The sequence below is a fragment of the Pagrus major genome, chromosome 6, assembly GCF_040436345.1.
Source record: "Pagrus major chromosome 6, Pma_NU_1.0".
Classification (NCBI taxonomy): Eukaryota; Metazoa; Chordata; class Actinopteri; order Spariformes; family Sparidae; genus Pagrus; species Pagrus major.
Window position 1 is genome coordinate 13,363,705 of NC_133220.1, and position 27,376 is coordinate 13,391,080.

The 27,376-nt window shown below is 40.9% G+C and overlaps 1 protein-coding gene across 2 annotated transcripts; it reads right to left on the minus strand.

Annotated features, from left to right (window-relative positions):
• Positions 1–5,130: 5,130 nt before the first annotated feature.
• LOC140997844 (ras-related protein Rap-1A-like) lies at positions 5,131–27,367 on the minus strand. Of its 2 annotated transcripts, none has more exons than XM_073467896.1 (8): positions 27,277–27,367; positions 20,332–20,420; positions 18,751–18,819; positions 18,383–18,439; positions 16,894–17,034; positions 12,784–12,927; positions 12,414–12,547; positions 5,131–6,222 (listed from the first exon to the last, which is right to left on the minus strand). In XM_073467896.1, exons 2-7 carry the CDS (start codon positions 20,386–20,388, stop codon positions 12,458–12,460), a joined length of 558 nt encoding a protein of 185 aa, XP_073323997.1. In that variant the 5' UTR covers positions 20,389–20,420; positions 27,277–27,367; the 3' UTR covers positions 5,131–6,222; positions 12,414–12,457. The 2 variants fall into 2 exon arrangements, with proteins under 2 accessions (XP_073323997.1, XP_073323998.1); XM_073467897.1 differs by lacking the exon at positions 27,277–27,367 and adding an exon at positions 24,026–24,113.
• Positions 27,368–27,376: the final 9 nt, after the last annotated feature.

The following is a 27,376-nucleotide window of genomic DNA, read 5'->3' on the forward strand; positions in this document are numbered from 1 at the left end:
CAGAAGAAGTGTTAGAGCCAGACAGAGTCACATAAAGTTGTATGAAGGACATAAAAATAGACTTAAGTATAATGTAAATATTAATGGACCAAGAATAGAGCCCTGTGGCACCCTGTTACTGTGATAACTGACTTTTTTATTCTGCACAGTTCTCCCTGTAAGAGTCTTCCAGAGTGGAGATAATGACATCAATCACTGAAACTGCAGCTGTTATCGGTGATTACTACATAAAGGTATGACAGGTTAAACTGTTGCTGTTGACTAACAGGCTTTAAATACTTGACATGGTATAAAGACTGAAGTACACAGCCTCCAATCTGCTGCTCTGGACTAAAAGTACACCGGCTGTCAGAAATAGCCACACCGCTGTCTAAACAGCCGAGCCACCGAACCTGTGCAGCTAAATCTGTGAGTGTAAACAAAGACGCAGGCCGTGCTGCATGCTGATGGCTGCCTGTGTAAATACAGGCGGAATTTGCTGTGGACAAAATGCCTCTTATTCCTTATGCAAACATAAAGGCATACCGGGGGGAAAAACATCATCCATTTTCAATTAGGGTGCCACTGCTAATGAGAGCTGAAGCCCTTCATTTTAATTACAAAACGGTGCGATCGCAATCACGGGCAGGCACACTATCCATGTTAATGGAAAGGTTATACATCCAACAATGTGTGGAAGGAATAAACAAACATATTTTTATATATATATATATATATATATATATATATATATATATATATATATATATATATATATATATACAGTGCACTTTCTTTGAAGTAAAGAAAGTAATAATATACAAAACAACAAGATGAACAAACACTAGAGACAGAGAGATAGAAAGAAGAAGAAATTCCTGCTAACGTGGCATTAACTATATGGAATATTAGAAAATTACCTGTGCATCAATACAGCATCAGTTTAGATCATAAAAATAAATAAATTACAGGCAGGAAATGGCAGACGATGAAACCTCGGAGGGCAGACGTAACCTTGCACTCCAAACTGTCAATATTCCCCTGACAGTGAAGCTCATGTTCACTCCCTCTCCAGAAAATGCATTAGACACAGATGATATCCTGAGCCCGGGCCTTCAATCTGCCCCACACAACCACTAATCTGTTAATTGATCTGGCGAGGGGAAGGAGAGAAAGGGTGTGGGTGTGTGTTTGTGTGTGTGTGTGTGTGTGTGTGTGTGTGTGTGTGTGTGTGTGTGTGTGTGTGTGTGTGTGTGTGTGTGTGTGCGTGTGTGCGTGTGTGCGTGTGTGTGTAGGGGGGTAAGAGATGGAGGGATGACATTACTGAAGAAATATATAATCTTTTATAATGGGTTCAGGGACCTTGAGCAGTTGAGAGCTTGCAGTTGTTTGGAGGAACCTCTTTAAGTATTCATCCATCCCAGTTTATTGTTGTCGATCTCTCTTTTACACTGCTGTTGTACCACTGAGATCTCAAACTGTGCTGAAGAGGTAATTCAGCTGCCTAAAGGAGGCAACTTCTGAAAGAAAAATATAAATATTTTCCACTTAAAAGAGGCGCTGGGTTTCAGAGGACACTGCATGCATCAAAGGTAGGGAAGGCGATTACGGGGAAAGACAGTTGATTGTTGAGTCTCACGCCCAGGTCGTCAAATACTGACGCTTTGGGTGTGTATTCGTTGGCATTTGACAACCTGGGAGTGAGACTCAACAATCAATGGGAACAATTAACTATCTTATTCCAATATGGCTTTCCCTGCCTTAAAAGTGGGACATCACTCGGATGACTTGGAGTTACCAAATCAGATAATAATTCCACATAGGTCTGTGTTAACTCGGTCACATGAAAAGAAATAGAAAAACGCGGTAATGTATTTATACTAACATGACTGTAAAGACGTTCACTTGTTAGGAAAAGTCCAGCACTCTGAAGCACATACAGTATAATAATGGTTACCATGCTAATTATCAAAAATATGATGAGAATGTTGTTATTATTGCAGGTATTTTGCGATAAAAAGTCCAAAGGATGAAAAGACAGGATTATCAAAGTCATCCTGATGGCGGCAAGATTATAACACATTTATTTATTAAACCGACTGTGTGAAAGTTAAGTGACTCCAAAAAAGACAGAGGCTATGTTGCAGTTTCAAGCTTCAGATTTTAGTCGAAAGGGGCTCAGTGGAACTTGATGCCAGTAGGTTAGCGGACTCCATTTTTAAACTAACATTAGCTCATGTTGCTCTTTGTGAGCGGAGCCGAGAGAGGTGCATGAAGTCACATCCGACCTGAGTCCTTCACAAGGAACTCCACAGTCCAGCAGCATTAAACAACTTTAACAAATCATCCGCAGGCTTGTATGGACAGCCGAGATAGACGGGGAAGGTCTCACTTTTAAAGTCACGTTACAATCTGCTCACATATGGCCAATAACAGAGTGATTAATACGTGTAAATTTCTATAAATTGTTGCATGGAGCCCTTTTAAAGCCATCATCGAGGGCAGATAGAGGTGTCAGAAAACAACAGCTGTCACAGCTGATTGGTTAGTTGCATTAATCAGGCTGCCGATGTCACATGCATGCTTAATATTACTGTTTGTGTGATGAAATATCACCACATATCAACACCCAGTGCTTTCAACATGATCTACTATACACAACTTCAGGTCCTTTAATGGTTTTTAGACCACTTTTGGAGTTCAAGAATGTCCAAATATTTACTTTGGTGGATTCTTTCTTTGCTCCGACACTCAAAAAATACACTCATCGATGGATGATTTATAAGTTGTTGTTTCTTGACTGAGCTGAGAGCTTGAAACTGCAACAATAACTCTGCTGTTACATTTTAGTTCTTCAACATTGACACCATTTCTTTATCAACCTCCCTTTGTGCATCAGGGTCACTGTCATGTTGAAACAGGTAGGGATCGTCCTCAAGTTGAAGGCACACTATCGTCTGAAATGCAAAAGAGCCAAAAATACTAAGCTTACTGTGCCATGTTCTTACTTGTGAGGATCACATTAAAGCGAGCGCTTTGATTCGACTGGAGCCCACCTGATACCGCACAGTCTTCCCACTTGTCCGAGGGGACCTGGAGGAGCTGAAGAAACCTCAGGCCGGGGGTGTCTGGAGGATGACAGCGGACATTATTTCACAGAGAGGATAATGAATGCAAAAGTGTTTTGGTATTACTCTGCTTCTCAGTCACTAAAGGGATTAAGGGCCCGATCAAGGCTGCAGTGTAGGTGATAAGAGTCAAAAAACAAGAAGAAGAAGTGAGTCACACGCTCTAATCCCTTCTCCACCGCTCTCACCAGCAGACATTTAGCATCCTCCTCTGCGTGACACGTTCCTCCTCTGAGACGTAAGGAGCTTAGATGATGCAGCATTTTTTTTTCTCCTCTAGAAGAAAAATGTTAACTTGAAGAAGTGCTGGCAGTCATGGCCTGCCTGGTTATTTTGACTCCATGCAAAACACAGACACTTTTGGTTGTGCTTGCTACATGCAGAAAATAACATGCAGAGGGGTTGCAGATGTTATGATATATACCAGGAGATTATATAAATCTGCCATAATATTTTAAATGAGGTAGCTATCCTTTTAAAGGTCAGCTGAAATGGAAAATAATAGTCAATATTGTGTTTTCATTTGTGTCTAATCACCTGAAAAACTAAGTATTGTGATTTCATTACCTTCTGATGAGCCTTTTATATCTACACATGGAGCAGCTCCTCTTCCACTAAGTCCGCCTTGTTGCACCTCCATGTTTCTACAGTAGCCCAGAATGGACAAACCAAATGCTGCCTCCAGAGTGGGCCTTTTGCATTTGTTGCCTATTGCAGGGGAGGGTGGGGTGAGGGATATTTAATTTATTAAAATCTGAACTTCACCTCTAGATGGCAAACCCACACTCTGTTCCCTTAATATCTATGATGATTAGATTATTTAGGGTAAAGTTGTGAATCAACAGGCAGTGTTTCATGGCAATGCTGACTCATTTAAATGTGTCTTGATTTTGCTCGATCAGCCAAAAAATAACACTTATTAATTCAGTTGACCATGAATCTTTACACTTGCTCTACGTCATATTGTTGTTTTTTTCACTTGTTTTTCTAGATTTTCATATTTGTTCCCAATTCTGCAGAAAATCAACAATTTCCTTAAGGATTAATGAAGCTCTATATTGTCTTTATTAACAAACATAACCTTTAAAGTGCGACTATGTAACTTCTGGTGAACAGCAGCCGCTGCAGCCACAAGTGATAGCTGCACCTTAATGCCAAAGCACAGTGTAACTCGAGGTCATAAAGGACAAAGTGAGGTTGCAGCAGCAAAACCTCTGATTGCATAGAAGTGAAAAATCGATTATGAACTCAAACTTCTGTTCTTTCTTCTTACATTAGTTACAGTCTTGCTTCAGGACTAACTGCAATCACATTAGCATCTTCTGGCGTGGCAACACACGCTTATGTAACTAAGTGTAACTATTCTGCTGCTTCACTAAACAGAAATTATGTTAAAATCTATCCAGCGTAGCCTTCAACCTTTCATTTATTCTGATTTTTAAATCCCTCCAGCGTTCCTTTGCTCTTTGCACTGGAAATCAGTGAGAAGATTATAGAAATCCTTTTTCAGGTGAGAAACTAGAAATAATCCAGCCTGTTGGGGCTCAGTGTACAAGGCACCAGCAACAGAGCGCCGATTGCAGCCTATTTAAAACCTTCCTTCTACCCAATACTCTATTTTTGTAAAGAGATGAACAATCATAAAGATGATTCGCTAATATTATTGTGACTGATTGTCCCCTTAAGCCACATTATATAACTCACTGCTGGGACACAGGATTTGAATCAGTTCACTTTGACAGCTTCCAACTGAATGTGTGAAAGTTTTTTGCTCTTATACTGACACCTAGTGGTCATTAAAAGTAAGACAAATCATAATAAAGAGCTCCAAACACCTTACAGTGCATATATGTTAATACAACTGTCTTCTCTATGCCATCTATCTATCTAAAAAAATGTCCCCATGCAACTCCTATATTTCTTCCATCCTCTTTAAAAACACTTTTGAATTTCACTCTTCTCAAATAAGTCAAATCCACTTTGGATAAAAGTTTAATTCACAAAAATACATTGACCAATATAATGAAAATGTACTAAAATGTACTTTAATAATCCATAAAAGCTGGAACATCATTGACAGAAAAACACAAGAAGCATTATTAGAGTTGGTTTAGTATAATATATTTCAGCTTCAAGAGACATAGAAATCAATCCTTATTTTTCCCCATATTTCTTCTATAAAAGACCCATTTTTTTTCTGAAGCATTATTATGCAAAAAATGGCATTAGAATATATTATGGGAGCTATGAAATCCCAGTGACTGAGTATAAAATTAAGTCACATCAGAGAGAGATATTCGCAGAAGAGAAGTCCATGATGAACAACAGGGCGAACAAAGAAAAAAAATATATATAATAAAAATAATAATACATATTATAGACCTTGATCTATCATCACTGACATGACAGGCATGGAGAATAGGTGTATGGCTATAAAAAAATTCTCACTTTTCCACTTTATTTCACTTGAAAACATCTACACTTAATAACTGATGCATTTTTTTCATGCTCGTTTTTGAAGAATATTTATAATCATACAACTAAAAAGAGGTCAACTTCCATGTCTTTCAAATACGATATTGATATTGAAAAAGATGAAAAATACTGAATCCAAGTTCTAACTTTTGTTTTTCCTTCTTTAACACGCTGTTGTTATTTTTCTTTTTGTTAAACTGTCAAAAAAACGAAAATAAAGGGGGGGGGGGGCTGCTCTCGGGCCGTGTAGGCAGCTCATGAACACTTTTTTTTTATACGTTCAGAGGCTTTTATCATCATCATCATCATCATCCTAAGTTTGTGGTGTTGTTTGTTGGTGCAGAAATGGAGACTGTCCATTCAGGGTTCACACTGAAACTGAGACACAGAGGAAGGTCCTCGGAGGCGAGAGACCAGAGTCTTCTCTCACTCTCTTTCTCCCTTACTGTCTTTCTTTCTCTCTCTCTCTCTTTATTCTCTCCGTCTCTTTCTCTCTCTCTCGTGTAGATCATCCTCGTCTTCGATAGGAGCAGTTCAGTCAGCTGATTCACCGTTTATGGCTGATGGAGGGAGGTGGGGGTGGGGCTGTTGGAATGCTGGCACGTTCCAATCAGGGCAACAGTTCTTCATTACAGCATTTCTGCAAGACAGCAGCACAGCGGTTAAGTCTGGAGCGGTCACAACAGCATCTGCAGGTTTTGAGTGCCATCTAGTGGCCGATCAGTGACATTACATGTGGAGGAGGAAAACGGAGGAGGAGACAAACAAATGTGTCATGGGTAAATGTTCGCATGTGTCAAGATTTGGTCTCAGCAGGAGTCTTCTGAGTCACTTACAAGCAGAGGTGGCAGCTCCGCACCGTCCATTTTTTGTAATACCCACACAACCTTTTCAACATTAAAAACGTTCATTGCTCAGCATGTGTAGCAGTTACTATTATAGATTTTGGAGCCTTCCATTCCCTAGCAGATTCACGCTGCGTTAACATACCAATAGAGTGATGTAGTCAACTGGATGGCTAAGCTGATTAGACTAATTACTTCATGTGGATGACGTATTGAAAACAATGCAACATGGTTTATCTCTAGCAACACGGCGGATAAGGAGCTTGGAGTTTAAAGGAACCATCTTTAATGAAATTTTGTGTTTTGTTGGTGCAAACGGAGAAATTCATCGGCTGTTTTCAAACACTATGGAACAAACTCACCCTAAATATCAGATCAGCTGAGTTAGTGCCTCAATTTAAAAAGTTTTTACAAACATACCTGAACAGACAAGCATGTAGATACTGTCTTTTGTATTTTGTTTTATCTCTCTCTGTTTTATACTTTCTTGTTTTGTCCTTGCTCTTAAATTCCCTGAATGTCTTGTAATTTCAAAAGTTCCCTCTTTAGGGGAAAAACAGACTCAGCTAAACATGAACTTTATTCACATATGCATGTTACAGGGATCTCCACCGTTAGACGCACAACTTCCAAGAAATGAAGAGTTGGATACAATGAATGAATGTTTGTATTTATTGTCACAAGGTGTGTATGAAGCTTATGAATGACGTGCTGCAGCCCACATCACAACACACATCCTTATTTCTCACCACAATTACCATTTAAAATCACAATTAAGACTTTGCTCAATGTTATCCTTAGCCAATTTTATATCAAGCTTTATGTCCTGCTAATGAGTCAGTCCATGGATCCACCTGGCTGTGTTCAAAAACAGAATATGAAGAGGTCTCTTCAGGTCCTTCAGCATGCTTAAAGAGTGCACAGGTGCAATGGTGGAAGCTATCCATCTGACCTCCTCAAGTTCATTCAGCTCTTACCCTTCTGACCTTCTGCTCCGTGGCTTATTCTGTGCTTAAGCCACACTTACATCATACGGGATGGATGGAAAAGATCGTAAAGATTCCAGTGGGACTTCGTCAAGAGGGTTGTATAATTACAGAGTTTGTCATTTGTGTTTGCTTTTAAGGCACTTCCCTATTGGTGATTGATTTCATTCAGATGAGCCTCAAACTATTAATTATAACAACTTCAATATGACATGAATGCAGTCTCTCTTTGTGCCAACTGACAAACCTGTGTTGCGTTCAGTTTTGTTATTAAAAACAAGGGTTGTGTGGTTGCTGACTGAGAGCCACTGGTGAGCCTGGTAGGGTCAAACCAATAGTTAAACCAGACATTTGTACTTGTGGTATCTTCAAAGCACAGGTGTTATTAACAAGATTAATGATGGCTGCGCTCCATTTAGATGTTCCAGGTCCAGGGCCATGCTTTAATGTGTGCTACTGCAGCTCACCGGCATGACTAACTGTGGAATTTAAATGGTATGTGGCCATAATTAATGTCATTGGTTTCACCTGTGCTTCTGCTGCTGTGATGAATCAAAATGTCTGCTTTAAAAAGGTCTTGCTGTGAAGTCTGTAACAGGAAACACTCAGCAGGAGCAACATCAAGGTTAACCTCTAAAGCTTAATTACCAAGTCTATAAACTCTAATGGCATAGTTGATAAAACAACATGTGGGCAGATCTGAGTCGACGCCGAGCAGAGTTTTAACACTGAGGGTAAAAACGGCACCTGTTGCTAAATGTGCCTAAAGGAATCCTACAAATCCAGGTTAAAAAATGCCAGAAATCAGAAAAAAGCTGCAGGTACTGATAGTCCACACCTTAAGAATCAATACAACATCCGGTTAGGTATCAACTCTCTGCTACTTTCTGTCCCAGTGGATACAGTTCAAATCACAGACTGATGGATCATGAGGTCAGCAAACTGGAAAATGTCCATGTTGTACAAAGTCCTATTAACTCTCTCTGTCCTGTCTGTGGCTGGCACTGTAACCCCTCTCTCTCTCCCTCGGTGTATGAGCTGGTGTGTTGTGAGCAGTGGAACAGTGAGGCCGTAATCCCATTAGTGTTGGTTCATCGGGTCGGCCAGCGTGTGAACGAGGGGGGGGACAACAGACACCGCCCCGGGGCAATGCTGACAGAGGCCCCACTCTCATACACACTGTACTCAGTAACTGACCAACACAGATGGATTCAGACGAGGAACGCAGTGGGTGGTTTAGCGGCCCTGATGTCTGGGCCGGGCACAATGGCACTGTCTGTTTCACTAATCCGCTGTTATCAGTAATATCACAGTTTTATTTCCCCCTACACTGCAAGTTCAAAGTAACAGAATAAGGTAGATATAAAATCTCTGCTGAGGGCTGTGCTTCGCTGGTTTGGCAACACTGAAGTTTTTGTGTTAACAGTGACGGTAAGGCCTTTTGAGGGACCACGCTCTGACCAAAACTGTTGAAAAACTCTTGTAAAACTGTGGTCTGTCCAGCTACACCCATTTTAATTTCCAAACAACAAAGAGGCCCTATATTGACACCAGACTTGCACTTTTTATGTCACATCTGTACAGTTTTAACTGTAACAATTACATCTGCATATTTCCACTGCACTCTCTCCAGTGTATTCTTTCACATAATCACTTTGTTTCATTTTAAAAATTCTACTTTTTCTTCAGTGCTAGACTCAAATGTATTCTTCATCTGTTTTGATATTAACTGCCCTGTATACTATATGGAAGAACACTTTAGGGGATGAATAAATGGTCTATGGACTGCGTTTATACACAAAGCGCTTTATAATATTGCCTCTTATTTGTCCATTCACCAATCGATGGTGGGAAAGCTGCCATGTGGGGTGCCTGCCTGTCATAGAGAGCAGCTCAGGGTTCAGTGTCACGCTCAAAGACACTTGGACACGTGGACAGGATGAGTCAGGGATCGAACCCTGAGATTAACAGATGACTCTCTACTTCCTGAACCCAATAAAGTCATTATACCACGGGCAGTAACTTCTCTCCTGCAGCAGTAAAGTTAAGTACTGAAGTACTGATTCACAAAGATTCAGCAGAGGCAGTTTATACTTGGATGCTGTCAGCTCCCTATATGAAAATTTTAAACTTAGAGGATATATTTTTTAGGATTTTGTGATTAATGCAAGGTGAAACAAAGCTGGAGGGAAATGTATTGATCCTTGTAAAGAAATTAATTCTCTGCTCAGATATAAGCGTCAGCGACAGGAAAATGCCACTAAATATGGCAGATTGGATAAATCCAACAGTAATGACAGCTTGTGCTCAAGTCCTCCAGTTTAGGTTTCCCTACTCATTTTGCCACCGTGCTGCCTATTAGTCTCAACCGCAGTGGGAGTCAAACAGAGAGCTTCTTTTAAAAGAAAATAATCAGGCCAAGGCTACTGTATCGTAAACACATTAGGCAGTCACACAACACATCCTACAACTTAGTTTGCTCCAAGCACAGTGAACTCTTTAGGCTTATACCTTCAATGTTTGGAAACACTGAGGCCCCACTTGGTAATCTCCATGTGAGGCTGGATGCACATCATGAGATCTCACAAGATTTGCTCAACTGACTGAACCCAAACTCATCTTTCAAAGGAAACTTTCCACATCAGGGTGGAAACATTCTTGCTGTGACTTTCTAAGATAGTGAGGGGCGTGTTAACTGGGGTTAAATCTTATCAGGAGCTCAGAGTGACCTCTGACCTACGGTGGGTTTTTTGGGTCAATGTGAGCAGCTAAAATTAGAAGGGCGCAAAATGATGATATATAGTGTATACTGTGAGATTTGTATCCCTGCAGAGATTTACCAAGGGAAGCTTTGCTTTTAATATTTCTGCCCGTTGAAGGTCATTACAGGCACCGTTGCAAATCAATAAGCACGACTGCTTTATGGTAATTTTGGCATTATAGGAATCTTGCACCAATGTGATGGAGTACTTTGATTTGTCAAGCAGCAAAAGTTACTAGACTATCAAAAAACAGATGTAATAAGATGGCTGTATATTTAATTATAATAGTTTATCTTACTCAGCTATATTTTCCAGAAAACGTACTATATCATAACACACAATAGGTTTCCAATATGAAAGTAGATTAATTGTGACAGACGATAATGTTCACATTGACGACCTCCAGCTAAAATAACAAAAAAGGACTGCAAATACATCAGCTCCAATCTAATGTGAAGCTCCAATCCAGCGCCTCGGATGGAAGATTAATTATTGCGTCATAAACAGTAAATGTCAGTAAAAGGCCAATATAAAATTAATAGACAAGAAGGACTGACTATAATAAGCAGTCTGGTTTACAGTGCGTGCTGGTTTTCAGACTTCCTCTTTACCAGTTTCCGGGGAAACTATATAAAAGAAATGAATAAAGAAGAAGCGATTCTGACTTTCCTGGGAAACAACGTGATGACAGATCAGGATTTCCTCAGATCCAACAGCTGCTGCAGTCTGCTGAGGTCCATTTTTAAATTCAGCCATCACAAAGTGACTCATTCATTCAACAGCAATGAAGATAAAATAAGAAATTGCTAATGGAAGCACTTCACACTTGAAGTGAAGGCTGACTCAGGGGATGTTGGCCTGTCCAGAAACATGTACTGGATGTCTAAGTAATCAGCATCAAAGAAATGTTAGTATTGTCCCAGGATGACTCTGCAGTCACTTATAGAAAGTGACAAGAAACATCCCACACATAAAACTTAATAATAAATCTGTCAGACTGGTGTGTTGTCACATGGAATACTTCCTCTTGAAACAACCAGGATTGGTACAGTTTAAGGTAAAGTAGAGTAAAAGTTTGAGCATTTTTAAGGTACCTAAAGCAAACTTTCCAGACTCTTTGGAAAGTTTTTTATCACATCTTTATTGTTACATAATTGCAATTGTGAAAAATTAAGTAAATATAAAGAATTAATTTACGTGCACAGCAATGTCTATTGTTACTTTGTTTATTTTACCAGCTGTTCATATCAACTTTGATTGTATGTTTTGATCATGATGATTTAATTCTTGCAAATTTTGAGGTCAGGAAACAAGTAATAAATATGACGACGGGATGTTTTTTATTATATATATATATATATATATATATATATGTGTGTAAAGAGATTTTTGGCTTACATGTGTGATTGTGTAAAGTAATGTTGAAACTAAGCATTTTCATTCTTATTTGAGCATATGCCTTTCAAGACTTTGTATGAACCCTGGACAACGACTACAGTTTAAATCAAAGATGAAGAAGAATTACACTGCCATCACTACCAATAAAAAAAAAAAAACCTGTTTCCATGCTGGTTTAGTGTTGTAGTTTTGTTCCACCGGGATCAATACAAAATGTTCTCAAAAACACATTTAAAAAAGGTCAGACTGAAGACTGAATATTCAAGACATTTCAAAAAGGTCTTAAAAATTCTGATTATTGGATTTGAGACTTTTTAGGATGTTTCAAGGACCGATGGGAACCCTGCACTAGGTCCAGTTAGATGAAGCCAGGACTGGTCAGATGTTAATATAAGGTCAGTTCATTTGGAATAAACTGACCCTGTTGACCAAGCAAGTTAACTCAAGTTTCCACAGAAATGTGTGTTTGTATTTTGTGTAATTTTTCCACATCAAGAGTTTCACTCCCACATGCCTCTCTCTGAATTCCCAATGTTACTTGTGTGCTCAGGTTTTCACAACTCAAGAAAGGACAGCATCCACTGTTGATATGATATAATATTAGGCTACATAGATTAATTTGACTTGACTTTGCTGCAGGCAAACAAACTCCTAATGGACTGTGATGAATGATAAACTACACCTGATGTAAGCAGCATCATCTAAGATGACATAGAAAGATATTATGTAACGCTAACTAACCTTACAGCCTGCCTATGCATCATGACCTCATGAACATGTCAGCTACTGGGCCTTTATGACTAACACATGTGTTATGAAATTTTAGACACACACACACACCTGGCTCAGAGCTGCTGCAGGGGCTGGAGAAGGGGGGGGGGTCTTTAAAGCAGGACACAGTTGGATTTCTTTTTCGCCTTCTTCTTTTCCACTGGCGTTTTCCTATTTATCTGTCTGACCAGGTCGTAGAAGATCTGAAGAAGACACAACAAAGAGAAAACATAAAGTGTCAAGTGATTTGACGGCAGTAAAACGATCCTCTTCACACTGAAGCCAGATCACTAAATGTATTGATGTCACCGTACACACACAGCAGGTTTAACAAGGGTTGCAGCACTGAGTAACCAAGCTCATTACTACCTGCATCTTTTGATAAACCATACAGGTTTACAGGCAGGGTCACCGGTGGTTTGTTGCCATGTATACTCACATCGAGGACGTTGATCTTTGACTTAGCAGAGGACTCTAAAAAGGCACAGTGGTTCCACTGTCTGGCCAGGTTCTGGCCCTGCTCCTTCCCCACCACACGCTCATCCTCCAAGTCGCACTTGTTCCCCACCAGGATCATCGGCACCTGACGACAAGCAAAAGTAAGTATGTCAGTAAGTGTAAGTAAATTAAGACGTAAGATTGAATCCCTTTGAGGCAAATTTGTGACTTTGAGTAATAAAAATAAAATCAACTTGAATTCTTACATGCAACCAAAACGTGTTAATGTTAATGTAATATATTGAATGTATATAAAATTGCTGCAAAAATGAATATTAAATACACAATTGCCAGCACCTGAAGAAGAAAAACAAGAGATCTGAAACAATGAAAGGTGCTATGCAAACACAGATGTGTCCAACATGGAAAAGATGGTATACCAAAGAGAAGATGCAACACAAACATGGAAACAGATGTGAATAAACTGACCGCTGTACTTCTGAAGACACAGCTATCATTTGCCTCTGTATACATGGTAAATTGCAGGCAATAAATGACGGATACATTTGTTCTTTCATACATGTTGCCGCCTACCCCTCGAAAGTACAACAACAAATCTAACCCTGTAGGCCCAACACGTCTCATCACATTGGTGAAGCTGAAGTCTGTGAAGGAGTTACTGGGACTGGGAGATAGTGGGAGTAATTTGTCAACAAACTGTCTACTCATGTTCATCCTCACAGTACAATAGTGGAGAGATGGTTATTAACAGCTTAGTAGTCTATTCATTTTAATTTGATCCCTGGAGTGGAGGGACACAATCAAGAAAAAAATAAAAAATAAAAAAAAATAAAAAAATCAATCAATCCCTGTGGGAAGGCAAAGAAAAAAGTCATTAAGGTTACACAACAGTTACAAAAGAGATTAAAGAATCGATATAAACTAGCAGTGAATGCAGCTTCTCATGGTTTTATTTCCTTTCCAACCAAAACTGAAAACAACCAGAGAACACAACCGCTGACATGAAGTGCAGATGCTTTTGGAATCTCCCAAATACCCAACACTTCTTCTTTTGTGCCCCGATTCAGATGTTTTAACGACCAAGGTCAAAAAAACAAAAACTCTCTGAGGAAGAGAGAATATTCTGGGCAAAACTTCAGCCTCTAGCTGTCACAGTGGGCAGAGCCGGAGTAGCCAGGGTGTCGGGATGCGTCTCATCCTGCCTGCTGTTTCCTGACCGGCTATCTAGGGAGCACGCTGGCCCGGAGGAAGTCATGGCAGCCCCGCCCAGCCGGGATAACATCGCTTTCCTTCCTGAATGTTTTTTCAACATTTCAGCTGGATTTCCATGCTCTGCCTGCTGTCTGGAATTACATGATAGTGTGAGACTGCTTGTCTGTGTGTGTTGTATTTAAGTTCATTTAGTATACAGTGTAATTTCACATTTAAACTTGGCTTTATTATACCGCCACTGTGAAACTGTCTGAGCAGGGTTTGAGGAACCATTCAGTTAACAGGATACTGGTGTTTGTGGTACAGCTTAACAAGCATGATACATAATCAACTAGTGGAAAATTTTGCATGCAGCACAACAGGCGCCAATAATAAATCAGCTGGGGAAATCTATTTGTGGTGGGCCTGCAACAAATAAATCCATGCATGGGAAATCCTGCAGTCGCTCCCTTCTCCTGGTCCCAAAATTGGCCCCTAGACTTGTCTTGTAGATCTGGAAAAACTGGATATTTGTAAGCAGTATGCTAGTACCCTGACGTGTGCTAACTTGCTCAAACTCCCACCCAGAAGTCTACTCTTCAGAGGTCGTTTTTGACAGCACATTCCTCTAGAAAATGTAACACTTTCGAAGGAAGAATGAATATTCAAGGGCCCCATTTTCTTTTCTCTCTCGTTCGCTCTGGGCTGTGAGGCAGACGACAGGAAGCTGCGATGTTTAGATTAACCCCATGGAGGTTGCTGCTTGATGTTTGATATCCAAACAAGCCCCTCGCACTGGACTGCTGAACGACATTTCTCCCAAGGGGTCCTGGGAGAACCAGTGGTATGCCCTCCTTACACAAACTCTGAGCCGAGCTGGGATGAAAAGGATGGAGAGAGGGGATGGCAGGATGGAGGTATGCAGGAGAGAAAAAATGTTCAGAGTCAGCAGCAAATGAGGCAGCGTTAGCCTACTGCAAGAATCCACGCAGCCCACAGAGAATCTGTTCAGATGCTGTTAACATGCTACAGACAGGTCCTGTCCTGCCCACAATGCATGCTAGAGATTGGATTGTGGGGAGCACAGAACAGGGGAGTATAGAGTTGCTTATATGAATGGAGCCAGTCGTTCCTAATGCAGCGGTGAGTCACAAGCATGGACTCAGGCATTAGTACCATCAGAGTCACACAAGTAGAGACTGAGATGGCCCGGAAAAGTCATAAGACCTCTCTTACATAAGAAGTGTGGAAGGAAGTGAGGGAAGTGAGCTTTTAATACACTGCTGACTGCTCACTTACTTTATTCTTCACTCCCAACGACTTTTTTAAGTAGATAGAATTTTGGCCCTACTGTTTTTAACATACAGTCATTTCAAGGCTTTTTTAATTGAGCTTGGCATTATTAAGCACATCTGTACAGTTTGCCAGCTTTGCTGTAAATGGTGCGCAGAAGAGTGAGAATGAGAATGAATGAGAACAGCTGTAGCAGCAACTAGAATGTCTGCTTAAGCTCCGCAACAGCTTGAAAACATGTTAAGTATTTCCTTTGGTCGTGCATTCCTGCAAGGGGCAAAGAAAGATAAACAGATGTCACGGCCATTATAGGTACAGGCTCAAATCGCCCGTGGACTGATAACTGACAGAGTGGCCGTAATAAACAGATAAGCACGAAGGTTAAGAGCGGGGTTTTATTCAGAGGGAGCATAGTTAGAGAAGAAAAGGGACATCTGAACTGTTTTCTTGCACGTTGAGGAGCCACTGATCCTGCAATCCATCTGTTAGCCTGAGGCTAACCTCAGCTCCCCAACCACGGAGCCTCTAATGAAGCACCACAGCCTCACGATCCAGTGTGTTTTTGATGAGCTGAGGCTTTCCTTGCACATCATCCCTGACAGTCCAATCACCCACACTGAGTGCCAGACCACAGTAAGACCACAAGTCAGGCCATAGAGAAGGGGGTGGGGGCACAGAGCAACAGGCGCTGAAAAGGCCAGTCAAAACAAAAAGCATAAGGTATAACTGGCACAGATTTGGAGGATGGGGAGCAAGAAAATGATTAATAGATCATGCTATAGAACATGAATAAAACGTCTACGCCGGGCTGCAGAGGGGCTTTTCAGATGGTTGACAGGGAACACAGAGAGAGAGAGAGAGGGAGGAAAAAGAGTGAGAGAGAGGGTTATGGTAACATTCATTCCCTCCAGAGATCACCAAAAAAGGGCATCGAAGATCGTGCTGACGCACTATCTGCCCCACCAGAGAGGGGATGGAGGGCTTACTCACTCAACAGCCTCACAATTTACCAGAGATACAGAAAAATGGAAATGTGCTTCTAACAAACACCAGGAAAACAACGAGATGACACATCCTCTTTGTATTTGCACGGATTCTGATCCAAGCTGAGGGGCAGACTTGGAGGGGAAAACCATAGTGTTCATAAAAAAGCAAAACTAAGGGTTGGACATCCCCGCTCTTTATTAGACTCTTAGTTAAGTGGGGAGTACGGCTCTGTGCATGACACTGATATTAGCTAATGCTAAGCTATGTACAAGTTTCACGTAATGCTTTCTCATTGTTTTCACTCTACAGACAGCACATAAACCACACAGTGACACCACATGCAGTATGTTGAGGTAATACAAATTTGTAATTATTGGCATAAAATGCAGCGATTACAGTGTTGAACGGTATCCATGGCAACGGAACACTGGTTCTGAACGATGTAGGCGGCTGAGAACACGAAAGTGGGGCGCTAATAACTTTGTACTATTTTCCACTATCTTTGTTTCTGCAACCCACTCAACCATGATATAAAATAAAAATAAGTTCTGTCAGAAAATGTGGCAGCGCTGATGTAAACATGCTTGTATGCTTTTAAGTGTGCGTACTGTATACTTACATCCTCTGTGTCCTTTACTCGTAGAATCTGTTCTCTCAGGTCCTGGAGGTCGTTGAATGTGGACTGTGCTGTGATGGAGTATACCAGGGCGAAGCCTTGGCCGTTCTTCATGTACAAGTCCCTCATTGCTGTGAACTGCTCCTGCACAGCGGGAACAATACAAAGGGAGGGACAGGCCATGAGCTCTGTCATATTGTCTCACATTTTATCCAATGTTAAACATTTAATGTGCATTGAATATAACAGGCAATCACATTATTGTGACTTGTGCCGTGGAACTGCAGGATCTCCCTAAAGTTTTTCTATAGCACATGTGCACCATTGTGCAGTTTGGAAAGACTATCAGCACCCTTTGATCATTCCACTAAAAACATGCATGAAGATGTATGTGTCTTGTGCACCATCAACATACAGTACATTAAATTAACTTCCCCCGTTCATCGAGCACACTTGTGCTACACAAAAAAGTGGGCTATTCCTTCATGAACAGGACTTCGAGTCTAAAGCCATGCTGGCAGCTCCGTGTGGCACTTGGCTTTGAGCATGCCAACATCCTCTCAATGATTATGGTGACACATGCTGATATTTAGCAGGTATAATTTTAACCATATTGCATGATAGCATGCTTACAATTCATTAGGAGCACTAAACAAGTTAAGACTAACATGAGTGTCAGTAGTTTTGCCATTATTAAGTCATAAGCTAATGAAAAGTTTTGTACAATTTTTGAACTTACGATGATGCTAGATGAACTGATAAGGGATCAATTAATAATTTGACTGATCCTTTAAAAAGGGGCAATGCTACCAATTCTACTCATGAAAGTGTGTTTAGTGGACTATGGGATTACTACTGCATGTGTGTAGCAGTAACAAAGGCTTTTGTGACAGCAGTGATGTTACCAAGTGGCTAAGTTGCATTGTGGGTAATTTAGGCGCCCGGGTTTTGCAAAGCACTATAACACTGTTCTTTTTTTTTAAAACCTGGTGCCTACATTACCCACAATGCAATTTAGCCACTGGGTGACATCACTGGAGGCAATTTATTAGATTACATGTAGCTTTCTCTGGAGACACAAAAGGCTTTTTACTACTTTTCATATATATTTAGTAGTACTCCCCAAGACCTGCACACACCTGTAAAATTGGTGGAATTACCCTTTAACAGGAACTGGATTGTCTGCACACAATCCATTAAATAGAACTTAAGATGTTTCACTCAAAACCACAAATGTCAACCTCGTGGAGCCCAGGAGAAAAAGTCAGGGGATCGATAAAGTCAGTAGGATTCATTCTTCAGGGACCATGAATGTCCTGACAAATATGAATCTGAATCCATCCAACAGTCGCTGAGATAATTTTAGTCTGGACAAAAGTGGTGGACCGACCGCTTGACAATCCAAAGGTCAGTGTTCAATACAGCGACTCAGGAGTCCTTACTCACAGCAATAAAGAGTATTGACGGAGTTCAGTGGTTCGAGTTCACTTACTGTGCCTGCTGTGTCGAGAATTTCAAGCATACATTGCTGACCGTCTACCTCCACTTGCTGTAAGAGAGAAAAATGGTAACAGAATATGATGATGTGCAGGTTGATTTCAGTTCAAGGGAAAGATTGTGCAAATCTAAAATACTGCATACAATAAAAACCAAGAGAGACAACTGATACAGAGGATGAGACAAGATAGAAGCAAGAAATATTAAAACATGTAAAGACAAAGAAGGGAGAAGAAAAAGAAAGAAAACAGAAGAGGGAAAACCCAAGAGCACCATATCATGACGTGAACCTGCAGAGCAGCTGCTAACAATCAACTCATTCCAGTCCGGCACTCTGCCTCCCCCCCCTCAAGGGACACTCACCTTTCTGTATGAGTCTTCTATTGTAGGGTCATATTTTTCCACGAAGATTCCCTGTACAAACTGAACTGTCTGTAAGAGAAGACACAGAGCACGCCAAAGTCAGATCAATGTCACCTCCTGGCCACAAGAACAAAACATCCGGAGTGGCAAATATGGCCGAAGTGCTGCAATAATGTCTCCACAACAACTCAGGAGGACATTGTGGAAGAGGATGTTCATAATGTTGCTCAGGATGCAGACAAACTACAACTAAATCTTCCAATTAATTGTATAGACACACATGACATACTGTACATGTGCTAATAAAGAGTCTGAGTGCTTCATTAAGCACTGTGCTTAATGGTAGGTTTACATTTAGGGTACACTGAGTTCACCTTAGGAACTTAAGGTCTAAACATGTCAGCCTGCCACTTTGAGGGATTAACCTGACTCCGACACCTGGTCGAAGTTAGCTAAGCAGGGCATGCAACATTTCACAGACATTCATGGCCTCCTGACAGCCTTGTAATGACAATTAAGTTCATAAAACTGTGTCAGGATTTGTGTCTGTCCTTCAAGTACTGTACTGAAGCGCAATTTTGAAGTACTTGTACTTGTCCATTTTCTGCCACTTTATACTTCCCATTTACCACATTTTGTTTGTTTGTAAAAGTACAAACATTGTACTTTTAACTCTACTAAATTTATTGGAAAACTTAAGTTACTAGTTACTTTGCAGATTCAGATTATTTATTTATTTCATTGTCAATTGGACATGAAAAACCAATAATCAGCCGATACTTACTGTAAACAGGTTATTTCCGCATCTAGAACTGATGGCAAACCTAAGACTGGCCGTACACCTTAAACAAAACCCTGCTCCAAATGGATGGGAACTAGAGCACGACTGATATATATCACTTTGCCGATATTATTGTTCGATATGTGCCAATATTTGTTTGGCTGTTTTTCTACTTTTTACAGAGCATAGGGCAGAAAAAGATGCTTGGGATAATTTTTAATCATTAACTTCCCAGTGAAGTTGAATGTTTTAGTCGACTACTGTCATTTTGGTCAATAACAATTGTTAAACTGTAAAATATCCTGCCTCCATTACGTGCATATCTTTTTCACAAGTGTTCAATAACATTTGAGGGATCATTTAAAAACATGTATGTTTATGTATATATTCTGTGTATTTAAGAATATCGGCCTATATCGCTATCTGAATGTTTTTTACTACCCTTTAGGTATCGGCTCCAAAATCTAGTATAGGTCGGGCTCTAATGGGAACTGCAGACACAGAAACATGCAGCTAATTTTTTCAAAGAACTATGCTGTATAAAACTGGACTAGAAGACACCTGAACACTGAGAAATACAAGCCTGTTTCCTATAAATACTTAAAGCAAAAGCACTAATAGTTTCAGTAAAAAAAATGAGGAAAAGGACAGTTTCATATGTGCTTTTGCGGCTCCCTGTGACAAAAATATGAGAACAGTTTACACAGAAATTACAGTCCTTCAGAGTCTTCAGGAAACACACTGCAGGGGGGTTAGAGGTGTGTGGGGGGCAGGAAGGGTTTCAAGGAGAGAATACTTACCAGAGCGGACTTGCCCACACCTCCAGAGCCTAACACCACTAGCTTGTATTCACGCATGGCGGGTTTGCTTCACCGGACAGCCCAACAATCTGCACTGGACAAAAGGGGAAAAGCAAAATAGGATAGACAAAATGAGAAAGCTGCAAAAATTGAGAAAGGGAAACAAACAAAAACAACAAAAACAAAACAAGATCGAGCTTTCTTTTCAAGCTAAACAAAGGAATTTTCCCAGTCTGGTCTCTGAGTTTTTCCACTCCAAAAAGGAAGGATTCTAGTCATTCCTGGAGGTTATGGACAAGAAGCAGCACAACAATGGAGGGAACACCCATAAGTGGAGCAGCTTCAGGGTGGAGGAGGTGAAGAGTATGTGACCCCGCTCTAACACAAACCAGCTGTGGTGTGTATGAGTGCAGGGGGAACTGAAGGGGAGATGATACATGGATCTGGCAGATATTCCTAATAATGACACAATCATCTGGCTTTCACACACCAAAACACACCCTGCTGTCAGATTCTTCAGTCACTCACTCACTCTTTGGTATTGTACAACAGCAGTATAGCGTCTGTCTTTTTTGACTAATGACAGAAAACAGCTGAGGGAAGTGGAAACTGCGACGAGGAGGAAATTGTGAAATTACTGGAATATCCCTTTAAGGGAGGCAGAGGCTTCGAATCATTGGCACACACTGTGGCGTAAAGTCAGTTGGGTTAGCCAACTGGGTCACTACAAGTTGGGTTACAGAGCCGGAGAGACTGTTACACGGAGGTTTAGCTGTGTCGCTGGGGCGATGTGGGGGATTTCTGATTCATCATCTACTTGGAGGCTTCTTATCAGATTATATTTTTGTAAAAGTCTATGTACGGCAGTTGGCAAAAGTCTGAAATGAGTACCAAGCTTCTCCAAAGCATCAACTTTTAAAGAGCAAAGAAAAACAGCCCTACTATGAAATTTCAGGTTTTATTTAGTAATCTGGAGACTTTTCTCAGCTTTTCTCAACCCATATCTCTTTTCTTAACCCTTTTTTAAGGTTTTCTGGTTTCTCAAAAGTGAATATTATCTGGTTTCTTTTGTCTTCTAAGATCATAAACATAATATATTTGGGTTTTTTTTTTATTTTTGGGTGTAACATATTTACCCAGTTACTGACAAAAGATGGAGCTGTAGCCAAACCTTCTGAGGGAAAACAGAGACGGCATAACACCAGGTTTCTCTGCACAACAGAGGTCTGGAGACCACGGGATTCAACTGTACAATCATGGGTTGAAAGGTGCAGCATGATGGCATCAAGCCTGTGCTGAGGAAGTGGCTTATGTTAAAATCAGGTCTCAAGGAAGACAGTATAACCTCGTTGGATAATCAACCCTTTTAGCAAACCATCAAAAAGCTAATCGCCGGCCACTCTGGGAAGCAGATGATCCCCTCCTACACTGTTCTTTTTACAGCACACTCCTCATCTAAATACTCAGTGGGGTGGACAAAGGACCTCCAACTTCAATCGCAAGCAGTGACCATGTGGGATGTGAAGCCCGGACTGTGAATAATTCATACCCACTAATCCTCTACGCATAGAGAAGTTCCCCTTGCACGATTAAGGGAGGAGCCACTTGGATGAGAAAAAAAAAGAAAAGAAAAAGGGGTGCTATACAAAGAGTCTCTGCTGCTCTCTCATGTAAACATTCAAGTACAGAGTCAAGTGCATGCACAGTGTCAGATATACGATGTCATACAGACAATGTCACACTTAAGGCTAGGCCTCACTTGTCAGCTATCCACACGTCATGGTTCTTGTATGGAGACTGTGGACTGACCCCTGCTAAGACAGATGATGTCAGGAACCCGCTCCGTGACAGTACCAGTTAGATTATTACGGTATGTGACTGCTTCAGAGGTCATCATGGCGGACGTCTGCTCCTACAAGATACAAGTGTATCATAGGAATTTGTTTTCCAATCAATGTATTAGAGCTTAGGGCTTATTCTTTTATGTCGATGTAAAAGAAAGTAATAAAAAAAGTTCCTGGATCCATCCCTTTCTCTGGATCGACACCAAAAGTTCATGGGGTCTATTCTGGGCCGAGACCCATCCTCCATCCAACTTAACCTCCTTGGCAGAGGTAACAATAAAGAGAAAATGGAACTAAAACATATGCATTAAAGTGTAAACAGGCATGGTTGTTACCTGCGTTTGTTTTATTGACTTTACATTTTTGAATATCTATAACAAGTTTACATGCCTTGTTTTTGCATCACCTTTATTGTTATGGTTTTATGTTTACTGCCTATGTTGATACTGGGAATGCGAGTTCAGTTCAATATTACTGATATTTTCACACGTCTGGAAACAAACTTCCCAACTAAAAAGAGAACTAACCAAGACTTTTTTTTCATTTATGTAATTGTGGTTGCTTAACACAGCAAAAATGGAAAAATGGAAAAAGAATATGGGAAACAGTCACCCGAGTACCAGGCACATTCATAGCATGAACTGATGGGTTCTTGTCTTCAGAGTCTCACTTGAGGGCAATGAACCTCAAATTAAAACCTCAAATGAACGAGTTTTCCGGCTCAGTTTGAGCTTTCCGGCGCCATTTGAGCAGCACCCTGCTCCGCTGCCTTCCTTTCAATACCATCGGCATGAATAAACTTCTATCTCACATTATCCTTAACATGTTGTAGATGTAAGTGAGCAACACCAGTCTCCTTGAGCTCCTTGTTGATTTAGTTTTTCAAAATCAGTCGTTTTCCTGGTGACTTCTACATAACTATGTCATTGCCTGTACTGTGTGTGAAAATTAGGGCTGCAGCAATATAACATGTTCATTACATTATCATACCATGAATAGTTATCTAGGGTATTAAATTCTACCGTTTAAGTGATGATAACAAATTAATTTTTCATGAACCATGAAAAATCATGAAACCATGTTTTTTTTAGATGGTTATCGTACTGTGAAAATGTCATACTGTTGCAACCCTCTTCATAAAAACTGAAGAAAGCTACTGTCCTGGTGAGCTGACATCAAAGCTTTTGCCTTCAGATAAATACAATCAAGGATGGAAATGAAAACATCGCCAAGCATTAAATCCCTTAAAAGGGCAAGCTTTTAAGTATTTCTGAGCTGGAGTAAAGGACAAACATTTCTCGGCTCGAGTGTATTAATTCATGTTCTCGAGAACGGCAAAGTGGTTTGCTACGACACAAATGCCACCCTCCGTAACTCAAATGACCTCAGAGATCAAGACTCAAACCAATTCTGCTTAATATTAAAATCAGTGACAAACATCGGCCTCTTTGAAATACTTTCTTTTCTAGCTTTTCGCTAACATGTGCAACATTTTCTACGAAAGATTAAATGAGGGACGTGACTGAAAAGGATGCTCTTGCTCCTCGCATCTTATCTACAACACTTTCATACCAAGAAAACTACACACGACACTGCACTCTCTCAACTGCCGGCCTACACACTCAACACAAACACACACACATACACAAGGCCATTTAAGGCCATCTCCCTTTAAAACCAAACCTCTGCCTGTTTCCACTGCCCTCAACTACACACTGTCATTCCCAACAAAACAAACACACGGCTGCTGCTGTTACTCTGCTCTCGTAGTAACCCCAGCAAATAAGGAGTGAGGGAAAGCCACACGCCACAGCAAACATGCTCCACCATGACATCACTGCATCACTCACCCCTCTACGGCCAAAGGTATGTATCCATCTAAGGCTGGAAATTGGACGAGCAAGCTGCTAGCAAGAATATGCAGCGAACGTGTCTGGATAAACTATGTCTCAAACTCAAGGAAATAAAAGAGCAGGAGGCTTCACAGCTAAACTACAACATTCAGGATCCACGATTTCCTGGTCTTGTGAGGCTAATCTGACAGCAATGAAGCTGTCACAGCGGCTGACTCAGCAGGATGCGATGATTGGCAGCTGCCCTCTGTATCTTCCACCAAGTGCGGATGGTGAAGAAAATGCACACATCCTGTGGTTAAGCCGGTAGCATGATACAAGCCCCTGTCCCATCTTCTTACTTGCTTGCTTGCTGACACCGATAAGAAAAAAACACACTTGAGGATTAGGAGTAGAAAAAACACCGGATGAGGTAATAGTTGTTCAGGTAGTGTTTTTTTTTTATGTTGATAAGCTCCTGGTTACTCATTACCCTCACCAAAACCACAGTTCACATCACTTGTTCACACTCGGATCAGCATTTGAAACCCACTAACATTAAGGAACAACCCAGAAACTACTGACAGCAGAAAATCTGTCAAGGAAACATCTTAAGTAAAGAAGACAGAGTGGTGGTTACACTCAATTTTACACCCATCTCATTTTCTACTGATATACTAATAATGTATTCAACATTTCCTTGAAAAAGCTTTCTTATTTGGTTTTATTTAAAGGCTTTTTAATAGTTATTTAAGTTAGCTGTGTTGAGTTTCAACACCTGTTGAAATCCAGAGATCCAGAGGAATTTCCTTTATCATTTCATTTCAATGTATGTTCAACTTTATTCTTCATACGTGTTTAATGATCGCCTGTCCTCAAAATGCACACGTTTGCATGTTCAGCTGACATGTTGTGCCCCAGCTAAAAGACAAGCTGGCTAAGCAGTTAATCAGAATTAATTAATTGGAAGTAACCCTGTCTCTAATTTAAGCTATAATTAGTGCCAAATTACATTGTTCTTGGATGAGGAATTTATGAGCCTGTAAAATAAACCATTACCACCTGAGCTTAGAAAAAAAAAAATGCTTCCACAGTCGCAACTGCTGTGATATTTCGAATCTTTTAAAGGGCTGATCTTCACATGTGATAAACGACACTTGATTTACTTAATGCAATAAATCTTAACTCTAATGAGGATGATTCTGATGTCAACCCTTTAAAGATAAGTTCACTTAAAAATGCCCATGCCGATGTAAAGTTTTTTTAGTCCACAACAATATTTTTGGAGCTTCACAGCAAGTGATGGGGACTTGTTTAAAATTGTAAAGAAACCACCGAAAAAAAAACCATAATGGCTCTATGTACCTTCTCAGGGTAATCGAAGTCTCTGACATCCCAAATACATTTGAAAAATACATTACACCCTGTTAAAAGCCAAAATCTTCACTGCAGCTGTTAAACTAAAAGCGTTAGCGCTCACCCCACCTGAAGTGGGTGACTGAGCTCGATGGCGTGTCGGGGTAAATAACATCTTTTCAAATCAATATGAGATCTCGGGGCTCTCGGAGACTTGGATTACGCTTGACAAGCTGTATTGAGCGATTTTATGTCTGTTTTGTTTCTTTTGTTGGATTTTTTTAGAACGCTGTTTAACTGCGAAGCTCCTGAAAATGCTTTGTGGACTATTAACGACTGAATTTTCATTTTTTTGGGTGAACTTCTCCTTCAAGAGAAAAATCATTTAAGTAGTGACATTCTCGCATTTAGTGTCAAACTTCCAACGGCAATCTTCTCAATCATAATTACACCGAAAAAAAACACGACTTAAAAAGGAGTTCTTGGATCTCTTTTTCAGATTCGCCGTCACCCCGAATGCCCCGTTGAGTCAGAGCAAAACTGCAGCCCGGCACACAAAAACTCTGCTGTGACTTAATTATGACAAAGATCTGTAACTGACAAACGCCATCAGCAGAATGCATCTGTGTCACTGGGGCCTTGACCTGTAACCACATCCTCTTTCCAAAGCACAAGAAGGCTTCATGCTGATAGGATGGAAAAGGAGTAGCTACCTACTAAAATAGTCTCTTCCAGTCTCTGTTCCTGTTCAAGACCCCAGACAGCAGACTTGCTGAAAGAAGAAGGGGGGGGGAGGGCGTGAGGTTTTATAGCCTGTATCTCTTCATCAAACCTGGGCTGGGAAGAGATTTGGGGCACAGGATGAGGCAGATAAATGAAATGGTGAAAATTTGCTTCTTTGACACAGTTAGCCTCCTTGCAGAAATGCCTACTTAACTTGGAAAGTGCACTGATCTATTATTAATAAAGTTGACCTGCTGTGTGTTTATAGTTTGAGGATGGAGTACACACCTTTTCCTGTTTCACATCACTCTCCCCTGCAGATATAAAATAACCTGCAACAGGCTGGCATAAAGCTTGGACCCAGACAAGAGAAAGTCATTTGAGCTCTCGGGTTATCTCACTGGGAATCTACCTAATTTGCTTACGGCAGTAGCATATGCTTATCACTCCAGGTCATGCTAAGTCCCTGCAATCTGTGGCTGTGACTACCACAGAGCAGTAACCAACACTCCCGTCCATACATGATTAACTTATCACAACCTTAGCTTCCACAGCAGCGATCAAATTCTGTTCAAATCACAAACCCGCTTACGTATAAATCCGTAAAAATACCATAATCTTTAATCCGGGGCAAATGAGACCAGCATCTGTGCCTAAACAATCCAGTTTCGTACCAGCAACTACGCTAAGTCCCGTTATCAAGCTCGTTAGCAAAATGCCGCTAACTAGCTAGCTTTAACTGGCTGCGTCGGGCCGCCGACACTTCACACAGCCGCTAGCTCGTTAGCATGCGAGCTAGCTAGCCGACACATTCCTGTCCTCGGCGTACAATCAAAACACAGCTAGGTTGTCGGAAACACGCTGCAATCGAGCGCATTTCACAGCTCAAACGTCAAGCGGACCTGGCAGGCTTTAAATCGACCCGCATCGCGGTGTATTTGCTCGGGAAAGACACAGCACCGACGCTAACGTTACCTGCCCTTCCGCCCGGCCTTGACTAAAATGGGGAGTGCACACTCCGTTTTGTACTTGCGGTACAAATTCTTCTCCTTTCTCCGACGTATGTATCACGCGCCGTGCACTCTGCGGGGTCTGCGTGTTATCCCGCAAGTGTCGACGCGACGCGCTTCCACGCAAATGCGTTATTTCACCGCGTTTAGCATGTAGTAAAGTTTGGCATTTCCACTCACCGTTTCTCGCTCGCTGTCTTTCGCCGCTCCGCAAGTGTCAGTTTGCCTCCGGCCTGTGTGCGCAGCAGACGTCACTCCCGACTATTTCTCATTTTTCTTA

Bases quoted from the DNA above. Each gene is read 5' to 3' on its own strand.
- LOC140997844 (XM_073467896.1), bottom strand. From the start codon at position 20,388: ATGCGTGAATACAAGCTAGTGGTGTTAGGCTCTGGAGGTGTGGGCAAG. The intron at 18,820-20,331 runs GTAAGTATTCTC...CTTCTCTTACAG, and splicing joins GTGTGGGCAAGTCCGCTCTG to ACAGTTCAGTTTGTACAGGG. The intron at 17,035-18,382 runs GTAAGTGAACTC...CCCGCTGTGCAG, and splicing joins TTCTCGACACAGCAGGCACA to GAGCAGTTCACAGCAATGAG.